Here is a 13,869-nt window from a genome sequence, read left to right as displayed (position 1 = left end):
GATTTTTTAGGAGCAACTGGTGGAAAACGGAGTATCTTAGAAATCGAAATTCTCCACACTTAAGTTTTCTGCAGTTCTAGTCAGGTAGAACAGTTTCACTTTTGAACAGAATTTTTTTTTCCAAAAAGGGGGCGTGCCCGGCCACTGACGCCTGGTTTGAAAGTTTCCACAGTGAAAACGTACTCCAAACTAACTTAGAATGGAGCAAGTGAAGATTTTTGTACGCTTGAAAAAACCTTGTCTACACATTAAAAAATCAGGCGCAGGTTACAAATTAGGCGTCGGGAACGTGGTGGGGGGGGGGGGGGGAAATAAGTCATTAAATTCTACAATAAATCCTTAGTTATACTTAAACAAATATTATACAAATAAATCCAACCTGAATAAAAATTTATAAGCAAAGAAAAGATTAAATAAACCATGTTCCTACCTGTGTGAAAGTGCTTCAAGCAGGCCTTTCAGGCAGCGGTTTGCCATCGGGACCGACCGACAGCAGGGGGAGGGAGAAAGCTGCAAGAAGCCCCAGTGCTTCAGGCAGCCGTTTGCCGTCGGGACCGACCGACAGCAGGGGGAGGGAGAAAGCTGCAAGAAGCCTCAGTGCTGATCATGGAAGGGCAATGTGGTTTTATGAAAACATTTTAAAAATTGAACAGCTACAAAGAATTTGAATAGTCTCAAACAAGTGCATGTGTCCCATTTATCACAGTCTATCTTTAATTACAGAATGCACTCCCTCACACACAGAAATATCAAGAAAATTAAAATACAAGCCTTTGCAAGGGTTCAATAAACAAATTTTCACTTTTTCTGCAGCACTTTTAAAAATGGGCGAGTGCCAATGTTTACTTCAGACTGCGCGTGCGCGAACGCTCCAACTCGCACGCGCAGGGTTGCCGGCACCAAAAAAACTCATTTAAATTGTACCCGCCCCCTCCTACTTCCAAAATTGGCGCGAGTGGTAGGCTCCGCCCCCTGTGCGCCACGCCAAGCAGACATCGAGCTGCAAGGCGCTCGAAAATACCGCGTTTTTTTTCAGGCGCCGCTTTCGGCGCGAAAAACGGGTGCCCAGCTCGGAGGGGCGCCTGTTTTGCTGCATGTGGAAACTTGGGTCCGTAGTGTTGTCCTGTACGTGGGATGTTTTAAGACATTTTAAGTTAGAAACACAGGTGTGGATTTATTCGGATGATAAGTTACGGAGCTAGGAAATGCACAAAGGATAGGTTTGTTGAGCAAAAGATAAAAAATACATGGTCCCGGTGGTTAAAAAATGTTTTATTTGACACGCTCACTTACTTGTCGAAAGAAAACACGCAATCATTGATTACATTGGGTTGAAAGATATAAATTTAGTCTAGGAATGAGATAAAGAATGCCTTTTAAAAAAGGCCTGTGAGGATCTCTCGCGGCTGCGGGCTGGGGAAGTACGCTTCCATTTTCCTTTGTGTAAAACCTTGACGCAAAAGCTTCTAGCTCAGTTAAAAAAAAGTTTTAAATAAAGATTGAAATTACAAAATTTGAATTGGGATTTTGAGATATTAAGAGAAGGCACAGCAAAATACTAAATTCAAACTGAAAAAAATTATTAAATTAAATCTGATCTCTTTAAAAGAGAAATAAAATTAAAAGGTTTGGAAACAATCTAGAAATACCTTCACGGATCAGGTCAAACTCCTGGGCGAGTGGGGAGCTATCTGCGAAGGTGTAAAAGGGACTTTTGAAAAATGTTAAAACAGCAAGCTTTAGCAGTTTAGAAAAAGACATTGTAACAACCTTGAAACTGGAACATTTTGAGATAACGAAAAGCAGCCCTCAAAGCCTACGTGCTAGACTCCGTTCTAGTTATGGAGAAAAGAAAAAGATAAAGACGCCACTTTGAAAGTAAACAAATTGAACGAATTTGAAAGAAAAAGCGTCTTCGATTTGTCTTGTGATTTTAAATTAACAAATTTACCAGAGTCACGAGCCCTCCGTGTAAAATACAAAACCTAATTTGAAGAAAGGTGATCTGGAAAAAAAAAGACGTAACGCACTAATTAAGTGCTGGGGGGAAAAAAAAAGGGGGTGTTTGCGATGGAAAAAGACATAACTTACTAAATACTAGTGGATATCGGCTGTGAAAAAGATATCGGTTTAATTGAAAAAAAAAATAATTTGAAGAGGTAAAAGACACTCTCCATTGATAATGATTTTAAATTACGAGAAAGTTTCACTGCAATTTGAAAGATTTCCAAAATGGACGTTGTTTATCAAGAAAAGTCCCGAACAGTCTAAACAAGCAGGAGGGTTTTGAAAATAACGAGGAGAAAAGATCTAAGCTATGAGAACTCAGCATAGAAAGAAAAAAACTGGGAATTAGAGAATCTTACTGAATTTTTTAATTCTTATAGAAAATGGAACTGGCACAGATGTTTAGATTTTGTGCTGAGAGAGAAATAAAACACAAGATTTGCCCAGTGAACGGGACCGTAAAATAAAACGAAATGTTGGAATGTATACAGCGTATGTGAAAATTGGATTTCAGTAAACAAAATAACTATTAAAAATGTGTGGTCTCGTTTTCAATCAATTAAAAAAAAATCTTTGGCAAGTACTTGAATTAGAAGTTAAGAAAAAATTGGAATTTAATCTAAAATGCCATCTTTCCTGATGAGAAGACTTTTATTATGATGGCTTTAATGAATGATTTCTGCTGTTTTAACAGATTCCTAATTTCTAAGCAAGTTTTGAAGGCACAAAGACTTAAAGAATTTTTCGGATGATTACGCAAAGTCACGTAATGACATCAGGCTTTCTTACAAACCCGTAAAGGAGTTAACCCTTTCCATTGACAGCTGTTTTATACTGGACATTATTAATTTGGATTTCTAAATAGAATAAAAAAGACTCACCTGACAGATAGAGGAAATGGTGGGATAGTCAGAATAAAAATAAAAACAGAACTAGCCTATGTAATAATACTCGCCTGATAAAAATAAAAGAAAAAGATACTCAAACAAAACAAATTCAAGAGTTAAAAGCCAAGATAAATAAGCTGGAAGAGATTTTTTTTTAAATGGGACCAGACGGATAGTACAGTGCGCAGCCATAGCACCATCACCTATGGCAATAGAGCCCACGGTGGGCAAGTGTAGTCCACAAACCCAACCTAACCCTTACCTCCGATTTCACAGAGTGACCTCAACATGCATGGATAAAAGATGAGTAGACCAGAACCTAACACCTGGTGACGACCAGGCTATCTGTTTAAAATTTGCAGATAAAACACTCACCAAGATGGGACCGCAGCAGCTACTTCGACTCTGGAGACTCAGGATACTGGGAACCTTAAGGCCCACGCAAGTACTGGATAATACAGATGGACTACGAGAGATATAGCACACGCAGGAAAGACACAACTACATGAACTAGCTTTGTTTAATTTAACTGCCGAAATATGCATCCCAGCAGCCAAGGACTGGAGCAAGGACAGAACTTATTTTAATGCATGGCATAGTGTATTAAGTAAGGTTGTAATGCAGCAGGCTGCCGATGCCATTGGTGCCAGTAGATTCAGAGGACAGGAGCAAGTTCATAGGACCAAAAGGGGAAGGGCGCAGAAATCCAACTGGACGGAATTTCAGTTCTAGAAGCTCATGTCTGGGCGGACGAAGCTGCAAAACAAGCAACCAAATCCACCCCGCAAGAGAAACAGAAGGGTGGGAACAGAACGGAGCAAAAAGGGGGGTGGGACCCCAGGATGTTTAGGGAAACTGACCAGTGGGATAAAATAAAGACCAAGGGAGGTCTCTGGAATAGAAGGTGTATGTCCAGAAGCGTGACATGGTAACAACATGGAGAAGCCGGTATTGATCATGCGCAGCGCAAACAAGAAGGAATACAACCTAAAAAGGGGGGCGGATGGAGTGTGGAGAAAAGATGACAATAAAGGTCCGGCTGGGACACCAAACACGCCCAAAGGGACCCTGGGAAGCCCTACCACTGCCCCAACAATCACCCTGGGGACAATAACTCTTCCCAGCACAACCACGCAAGTCCCCCCCATAAGCCCGTCCATAAAGACTGGAGCCAAAGGGGCACTAGTAATAAAATAATCTAAAGAATGGATATAATTGGGGTGTGTCAGCGACTACTTAACCTAAATCTAATGGATATCATTCTTCCTAGCTTCTGTGGGAATGAAACTATAAGTCTATACCAGAATCTGGCACAACGGATCCTTGAAGGCCCAGAATCCACTACCCTGAGATTTAATGTCAGAAAGGGAACAGGCCAATGTCGAACAAAAAGGGGAATAATGGAAACACTAGGCACGGGTTATGTGGCAGGGGTTACGACGATGAATTCCATCGACCTGTATGCAATATATGACCGGGCTAACAACTTAATGGTGTAATCTTGAGGGGTTTACTGGGGAGGGACTTGGATAACCAAGCCCTACAAGCGCAGTTGGGAGATGGCGCGGAAGGGGAACTGTTACAAGTGGCCCATACATTACAGAATCATGCCAAGACAATAAATTTGATCCACGCAATCGGGAACGACATTAGTAAACGATTACAAGCTGAGATAGTTTGCTCCGGGTATGGGGCCTGGATTAAGTGAAGTACAACATAACTTGGAGCAACTCCAGAATGGGGACATACCAGATTGGATCCCGAACAGCATACTTAACAATTGGACTCTAGATAAAAAAAATGACTGACAAATGCGAGGTACAAAGGAATAGTCACGCATGGGTGCCAAATTTCAGATGTATTACTGGGCGGGTGAATATGATTGGATTTGTGTTGTCCATACCACAGTATGATGTAACAAAGGGAGACCCATTATACCAGATCGATAATATCGGTGAAGTAAGAAACCAAACTCGGTTGCGTTACCATCAGCCTGCCAGACGGGTGATTAAAATTAAATTAGTACGAAAGGCATTGACATAACTGATTGCTATAAAAATAATCAAGTGATTTTATGTCGAGGTACGCCACGAATGACGAATGATGATTGCAGATTCCACCAAACAAACGGATGCATGCTGAGTATCACTCCTCTCGAACACGATTCCGAAACAATCGCTGCTCCACAAGGGAATGGAGATTTGATGCGTGAGCACAGGAGCAGCCAACCCGACGATTAAGACCAGGGGAGGAGTCACCCCCTGTGTCATCACCAATCCTAACTTCTGTTTCAGGGTCATGGGAAAAAGAGACATAAATGGATACCACATACATCCCAAGACAACGGAAATCATCCACGGAACGGTCACGGATACCCTCCAAGAGGGGTACAAGGAGGCAGTATGGGAACCGCAAGACACCGGAATTAAATGAGGAACAATTACGTTTGGTGCAAGGAATCCAGAATCAAAGACGACAGTGTATCCAGCTGATGGAAGAAGTAGACAACCTACAGAGAGGCACTAACACGATGCTGGCTGATCAGCTCTGGTACTCACAAGCTGTGGAACATTGGACTTAATATTCAGATCCACCCAGGGATAAGAATTATATCACATGTACTTGTAGTAATACAGGGCCTGGTTCTGATGGTCATGATGGGATTAACATGTGCGCAAACTGAACAGGCCAAACGATACGTCAGGGCACGCTCTATGATTAAGGACATAAGGGATGAAAATTTAAGCAGTCCTTCAGGAAGGACTTACCTTTTTTAACTCTGCAGGAATGGTTTCAGGAGGTCCCAAAGCTTGGGAGATGGCCACCCAGGTGAACGGACCTATTTGGAACTTGCCTACAGGGAGATAGTTATCGGGAAATATGGCCAGCTTGGCTTATAGCCAAGGGCCAAAAGGGGGGAATTGTAAGAGAAATTTGGCATTAGGGGTACCAGCGGGACAAGGGTTAAAGTGCTGGTTCCTGCACCGACCCATAAGGAGGTAAAAGGTCTCTCTTCGGCCTTGTACCAAGGTTCCAGAAGTTATCAATTCAATAATATTCCGACAGGATACGATGCGAGAACCTAAACAGACTTGATAAGACCTTGCGAAGAGGCTCGAGGCGGACTCATAGGCACCAAGGAGAATCGACAAATTCTGACCTAATGAAGTAATTCTAGTCACGGCCTAAGGTGGTCACAAGGGTCTTGGCCTGTCAATCCAAAGTAGCACTAATAAGGTAGTCCAATTAGAGAAGTAGCACTGATAAGGCAGTCCAATTAGAGATCTAGGGAGGTCTTACCAGGGAACAGAGGGGTTTTTGAAATGTATAAAAGTTGTATGATTGTGCTGTTCAGGGAGCATCTCCACTCAATCGGCTGTGATAAGAGGTGTTCCCGGATGTTCGTAATAAAAGATTGTTATACCTTGCCATCCGTCTCTGCCTGCTAACTCCGGGGGCTGTTACGCGGGTTGGGGAAGAGCGTCGACCCTCTATATCAGGGGGCCCGCTCATGGGAGAAGCCTTCCCATTTTCCCTTACAATGGCTGATCTGATCTTGGCCTCAACTCCACTTCCCTGCCCTCTCCCCGTAACCCTCGACTTCCTTATCTCAAACATCCGTCTAATATATTTAAGGTGGAGATAATGACCCAACCTCCACAGCTCTCTGTGGTAGAGAATTTCAAAGATTCACAAACCTCTAAGAAATTCCTCCTCAATTCCATTTTAAATGGGCAACCCCTTATTCTGAAACTACGCCCTCTAGTCCTTGACTCTCCCACGAGAGGAAACATCCTCTCTGCATCTACCCTGTCAAATCCCCTCAGAATCTTATACACTTCAATAAGGGCACCTCTCATTCTTCTAAACTCCAATGAGTATAGGCCCAATCTGCTCAACCCTTCATGACAACCCCTTCATCTCAGGAATCAACTTCATGAACTTTCTCTGAACTGCCTCCAATGAAAGTATATCCCTCCTTAAATGAGGCGGCCTATACTGTACAAAGTACTCCAGGTATGTTCTCACCAACACCCTGTACAGTTGTAGCAGGACTTCTCTACTTTTATACTCCATCCCCTTTGCAATAAAGGCCAACATTTCATTTGCTTTCCTAATTATTTGTTGTACCTGCATGCTAACTTTGAGTTTCATGTACAAGGACTGCCAGATCCCTCTGTACCAGAACATTTTTATAATCTCTTCCTATTTAAATATTTAATATAATAAAGCAGGTGAAGATAGTTGGGCCGAGGACACAGCCCTGAGTAACTCCTGCAGCAATAGCGTGGGGCGGATATGATTGACCTCCAACATAGAGAACCATCTTCCTCTGTGCCAGGTATGACTCGCCATTGGCGAGTTTTCCTTCTATTCCCCATTGACTTCGCTTTTATTCGAGCTCCTCAGTGCTAAACTCGGTCAACTGTTGCCGTGATGTCAAGGGCAGTCACTCTCACTTTTACCACTGGAATGCAGCACCTGCGCTTATGTTTGGACCAAGTCTGGATGCATGTGGTTTTGACAAAACCCAAACTGAGCACTGGTGAGCAGGTTATTGGTGAATAAGTGACACTTGACGACTCCTTCCATTTTTATTTGCTGATGACAGAGCAAGCTGATCGACAGATAGATGGCAGTTGTAGTGCTCAACTAGGGATGCAGCTAGCTCTGGAGCACATGTCTTCAGCACTACTTTGTTGGCACCCAGCTTTACTGTGCCCAGTGTACTCAACTGTTTCTTGATGTTATGTGTAGTTAATCTAAATGGCTGGAGACTGGTGCCCATGATCGTAGGGACCTCAGGAGGCAGAGGATTGTTGAATCTGCACATCTGGGTGAAGATGGTTGCAAACACTTCAACATTGACTTTTGCCATCACCCTGCTTAATGATGATCAAGAAGTGAGGGATATCCAGGTCACCAATTTAGCTGCTACCGATGGCCCACAGCACCTCAGATGTCTATATATATATAAAAATCTATCCCACTTAGCATGGTGATAGTGACACACAACACGATGGAGGGCAATTTCAGTGCGAAGACAGGACTTCACTCTGACCAAACAGTTATGAACTGCTATTTCTGTGACAGTAAGTTGGCAAGGATGAAGTCAAGTAGGTTATTCCCCAATGTTGGTTCTCTCAGCACCTGCTGCAAGCCCAGCCTGACAACGGTCCTTCAAGGCTCAGTGAGTGGTGGCACTTCTGAGCCACTCATGGTGATGGACATTGAATGTCCTACCTAGAGTACATTCGTAACTCTTGCTACCCTGAATGTTTCCTCCATGATGTTCAACATGGAGGAGTACAGATTCACCAGCAGAGGGAGGGTAGTAGGCTGTAATCAACAGGTGGTGAACTGAATTGAAACCACGAGACTTCACGGGGTCCAGAATCAATGTTGAAGATTTCGAGGGTCACTCCCACCCAACTGTCGACCACTGTGCCCCAACATCTGATGGTGGAGGAGGAGTCTGGGACGTTGGTATACTCAGAATCACACCGTCAGCTGTTGCTTGATTAATCTGTGGGACAACTCTCAACATCGGCACTAATCCTCAGATGTTAATGAGGAGCATTTTTCAAGGTCGACTGGGCTATGTGTGCCTTTGTTGTGTCCTGATCCAATTGCCAAGTCAAGTGGTCCACTGAGTATTATTCCCATTATTCTTTGTTGCTAGACTACTTCAGAAAGGTAGCCAAAAGTCAACGACGTCAGTGTGGGACTGCAGCCATATATAGGCCAGATCGAGTAAGGGCGGTAGGTCTCCTTCTCTAAAGAACATTAGGTGAACCAATTGAGTTTTCACAACAATCCAATAGCTTCCCATTCACTTTTGTTTTTACTGACACCAACATTTTTCCTTCCAATTTAAAATAATATATAAACTAAATTCAAACTGCCAAACTCTCAGTGGGATCTGAATTCTCATTCTCTGGATTATTAGTCCAGTAACATAACTATGCTATCATACCTTATATTCCTAATCTTCTTCCTAAACAGTAAATTTTGAACAACTACTTACCATTTTGTACTTGCTTATTTCCTTCTATGTTTAAGTAAATGATTCATGAAATGGAGTATTTGTCTTTCTCTAGATGAATTCTTCGGGCTGCTCCTGTTCCAAGGGACCTATTTTCCACCCCGTGGCTTTCTGCTGTCTTTGAATGTCTTTTAAAATGCTTTTCCTGCCACAATTACCTGCACTATTTTCCTGAGTTTTGACAGTCTGTCAGATTTTCTCCTCTGCAGGCTGCTGCCATCTCACTTCATCGAATCTTACAGCACAAAACAAGGCCATTCAGCTCTTCGAAAGCTATCCAATTAGTCTCAGTCCCTTGCTCTTTCCCAATATCCCTGCAATGGGGACAATCTGCAGCTGCACACTTCCAACATTAGATGGAGCATCATAAACTCCAGATCGCCATACCTACAGTATCACTAATGCACCGAGGGAGATTTTCATTGTCTCGACTTTCCACAGCCTTCACAGAATTCACTAATCTAAACTTGCCTAACTATACCAAAACTTCCATTTTAAGAGGGAAACGAAGCAAGTACAAGGAACAGTGCCTCTTTTCCAACATAAACCTTATACAATTCATATATTGTTTCCTCCAGACTCAAATTATTTACAAGTAGCATCAAATATAGGTTGAACCTCCCTTATGTGGCACCCTCTGAACCAGGCTTGTGCCGAATAAGGGATTTTGCTGGATAAAAGGTCAGCCCGAGAAGGGGGGGGGGGGTGTCGGCACCCCAGACAGCTGGCGCGGCCTTCCCCCACCCCCAAGAGGGTCAGAGGCCCGCGCTGTCTTCCCCACCCCCTCAGCAGGCCAAGGGTTGGCACTCCCACCCCCCAAGCAGGCCAAGGGCTGGCGCCCCCATCCCCCAAGCAGGCCCGGCGCAGCTCTCCCTCCCCTCCTCTCCCCCCCCCCCCTTACAGTGGGTCCAGGGCCGGCGCAGCCCCTCCCCCAAGCGGACCACATGCTGGCGCCCCCCTCCCCCCCAAAGCGGGCCAAGTGGCAGTGCCCCCCACCAGCAGTCCGAGGGCTGGCGCGGCCCCACCCACCAGCGGGCCGAGGCCCGGCGCACCACCCCCACCCAGCAGACCAAGTCCCGAGGGTGCCTCTGACCTGTTGTTGCCACGGTATTTATGTGGCCAGTCCAGTTAAGTTTCTGGTCAATAGTGATCCCACAGGATATTGATGGTGGTGGATTCAGCAATGGTAATGCCACTGAATGTCATGAGGTGGTGGTTAGACCCTCACTTGTTGGAGATAGTCATTGCCTGGTACTTAAGTGGCAAGTAGCATTCTTACCACACATCAGCCAAAGCCTGAATGTCATCCAGGTCTTTCTGCATGCGGGAATGGACTGCTTCATTATCGGAGGAGTTGCGAATGGCACTCAACACTCTGCAGTCATCCCTGAACATCTCCACTCCTGACCTTATGATGGAGGGAAAGTCATTGATGAAGCAGCTGAAGATGGTTCGGCCTACCACACACTACCCTGAGGAACTCCTGCCCTGGGGCTGTGATGATTGACCTCCAACCATCATCCTTTGTGCTAGGTATGATTCCAGCCAGTGGAAAAACTCCCCCCCCCCCCCCCCCCCGATTCCCAAGGACTTGAGTTTTACGAGGGCTCCTTGATGCCATACTCGGTCAAATGCTGCCTTGATGTCAAGGACAGTCACTCTCACCTCACCTCTGGAATTCAACTCTTTTGTCCCTGTTTGGAAGGTGTTGTCGACAGTGCTATCAAGCGGCACTTACTCACCAATAACCTGATGAGGTCTGGAGCCGAGTGGTCCTGGTAGAACCCAAACTGGGCATCGGTGAGCTTGATAGCACTGTCGATAACACCTTCCATCACTTTGCTGATGATTGAGAGTAGATTGATGGGGCGGTAATTGGCCAGATTGGATTTGTCCTGCCAACATTGTAATCGAGGGGGAGGCGGGAAATCTGACCATTATTTTCCAATCCTGTCTGGCTACAGGTGTGGTACTGGAGGACTGTTAATATTGTACCGTTGTTTAAAAAGGGAGAAAGGGGTAGACAGAGTTATTACAGGCCAGTCAGAGCAACCTCGGTGGTGGGAAAATTGTAGGAAAAATTTCTGAAGGACAGGATAAATCGTCATTTAGAAAGACACGGATTAATCAAGGACAGTCAGCATGGATTTGTTAAAAGGAAGGTCGTGTCTGACTAATTTGTGAATTTTGTGAGGAGGTAACAAGGAGGGTCAATAAGGATAGCGCGTTTGATGAAGTCTATATGAATTGTAGCAAGGTTTTTGATAAGATCCCACATGGCAGATTGGTCATGAAAGTAAAAGCCCATGGGATCCAAGGCAAAGTGGCAAGTCGGATCCAAAATGGGCTTTAGAGGCAGCAAGCAAAGGTTAATGGTCGATGGGTGTTTTTGAGATTGGAAGGCTGTATCCAGTGGGGTTCCGCAAGACTCAGTACTAGGTCCCTTGCTTTTTGTGGTAAGAATCAATGATTTGGACTTGAATTTAGGGGGTATGATTAAGAAGTTTGCAGATAATACAAAAATTGACCGTGTGGTTGATAATGAAGAAAGCTGTAGACTGCAGGAAGATATCAATGGACTGTGCAGGTGGGCAGAACAGTGCAAGTGGAATTCAATCCAGAGAAGTGTAAGGTAATGCATTTGGGGAAGGCTAACAAGGCAAGGGAATACACAATAAATGGTAGGACACTGGGAAGTGTAGAAGAACAGAGGAACCTTGGGAGTGTATGTCCACAGATCCCTGAAGGCAACAGGACAGGTAGATAAGGTGGTTAAGAAGGCATATGGGATACTTGCCTTTATTCGTCGAGGCATAGAATACAAGAGCAGGGAGGTTATGCTTTAATATATAAAATACTAATTAGGCCATAGCTAGAGTACTGCATGCAGTTCTGGTCACATTACAGGAAAGATGAGATTGTGATAGGGAGGTTAGGAGGAGATTTACAAGGATGTTGCCCGGACTGGAGAATTTTAGCTATGAGGAAAGATTGGATAAGCTGGGATCGTTTTATTTAGAATAGAGGAAGCAGAGGGGAGATCTAATTGAGGAGTATAAAATGAGGGGGCCTAGTTAGAGTGGTTAGGAAGGACCTATTCCCCTTAATAGAGAGATCATTAACTAGGGTACATAGATTTCAAGTAAGTGGTAGGAGGTTTAGAGGGGATTGAAGGAGAAATGTTTTCACGCAGAGGGTGGCTGGTGTCTGGAACTCTCTGCCTGAAAGGGTGGTAGAGGCAGAAATCCTCAAAGCATTTAAATACTTGGATGTGCACTTGAAGTGCCGTTATCTACAAGGCTACAGACTGAGCTGGAAAGTGGGATTAGGCTGGATAGCTGTGTGTCAGCCAGCACAGACACGATGGACTGAATAGCCTCCTTTTATGCTGTAAACTTCTATGATTACCTTGCCAAGGATAAGCATTCACCAAGCCTCAGATTCTCTCCCATCCCTAACTGCTTCAAGCAGGTAAGATTTTAATGGTTTTAAAGTTATGTAGCAGTGTATTTTTCACACAAATACTCAAGGTTAAAGTCATTGGATTTTATGTTGCAATTCTCTTAATGCGACTGTATGCAATAAGAGAAATATGCATATACAATTATAATCTTAAAAACCGAACAGTACTCACGTCTAGTTTGTATTTGGAGAGATCGCCATCCTCATCTTCTTCCTCTTCATCTTTTTCACTTTCAATTTCTTCTTGTAGGATAGTTTTGGATCCAACTGGCTTCCCACGGAATTTCTTCTTTTTCCTTCCAAACTATTTTTGAAAAATAAAGGTTAATACTTTTAACTTTTCCAAATACGGTCTTCAATTTGAACTTTAGTACTTTACAACTGGATTAAATTAAAAGCTGTAATGAAACTGTGCAGTTAACAAAAATCAGTAATTGACAGATCAAAAGCATAGCTATTTTACCAAAGGTGAATTTAATTACTGCCAGCATCAAAATGTCGAAGAATATAAATGTCCTTATTAATCTAATCTTTGGAGCTTTATATGTTCTATGCCAGGACAGGGGTGAAAGACAGGCTGCAGTGTTTGGGAGTGAAAACTGGAGTTGGAGAAAGATAAGAGTCCAGAAATGAAGGTGGAGTTCATAAAGGTGTTACTGTTGTGGAGGCAAGGTAGAGGCAGAAGTGCAAGTAATCACATTTAGCAATGGATAAAATATGGGATTTGAAGCTCAGCTCTGGGTTCAACATAACATCAAGGTTGCAGGCAACCCGAGTGAGCAGCAACCAATGGGGTTGGCAGGGGTTGAAAGCCTTGGCTTTCCTGATGTTTAATTGGAGGAAAATCTAGTATACTCACAGCACAAGAAAGGTTTGGTTGTGCAAAGGTTATTGCATTGGACCAGCAATCCAGAGTTCAAATCCGACAGCAAGGTCTGAGAGAAACTACCACCCTCATTCAATATGGGCTACATGAGAGTAGTCCATACAATGTGGTTGACTCACCGCATACCCACTGCAGTGGTCTAACAAGTACAAGAAATTATTGGGGTAGAAATTCCGACATCCCGGGCTCGTACAAAGTTTCTACAGACCCTGGAAGGCATCGGAAAAGCCAGTTTTCAGCATGCAATGCGCATGCGCTGAAAACCGACTTTTCTGATCTGTCAAGCTGGAGCTTGACAGATCATTCGCAGATCGGGAGCGAGGACATTTGTACGGGCAAGACTGCAGGATTTAAGCATATCTTGCCCGGCAAATGTCCTCAAAACTCTTGCGCCTGATAAAAGCAGGCGCATAACCTACTTTTACAGGCGTTGAGAGTTTAAAACCCTATAAAAACACGATTAAAATAAAATTTAAAAAAAACATGTTAAAACCCTGCCATCTCAGGTAATGTTTTTTTAAACCCTAACCCTAACTTTAAAAAAAAAAAAAATCGGCAAATTTTTTTTCTTTAAAAAACAT

The 13,869-nt window shown here is 43.7% G+C and overlaps 1 protein-coding gene across 4 annotated transcripts in view; it reads right to left on the bottom strand.

The window, feature by feature from the left end:
- zranb2 (zinc finger, RAN-binding domain containing 2) overlaps window positions 1-13,869 on the bottom strand; it is a 59,439-nt gene that overhangs the window by 20,393 nt on the left and 25,177 nt on the right. For all 4 annotated transcript variants that reach the window (XM_070886974.1, XM_070886977.1, XM_070886978.1 and 1 more), the window contains one exon: window positions 12,575-12,706. In XM_070886974.1, the coding sequence (XP_070743075.1) occupies window positions 12,575-12,706 (132 nt within the window). The remainder of the gene's footprint in view (window positions 1-12,574; window positions 12,707-13,869) is intronic.

The sequence above is a fragment of the Pristiophorus japonicus genome, chromosome 8 (assembly GCF_044704955.1).
Source record: "Pristiophorus japonicus isolate sPriJap1 chromosome 8, sPriJap1.hap1, whole genome shotgun sequence".
NCBI lineage: Eukaryota > Metazoa > Chordata > Chondrichthyes > Pristiophoridae > Pristiophorus > Pristiophorus japonicus.
The sequence above is the reverse complement of the archived record's forward strand: the minus strand, read 5'-3'. Positions and strand labels throughout refer to the sequence as shown.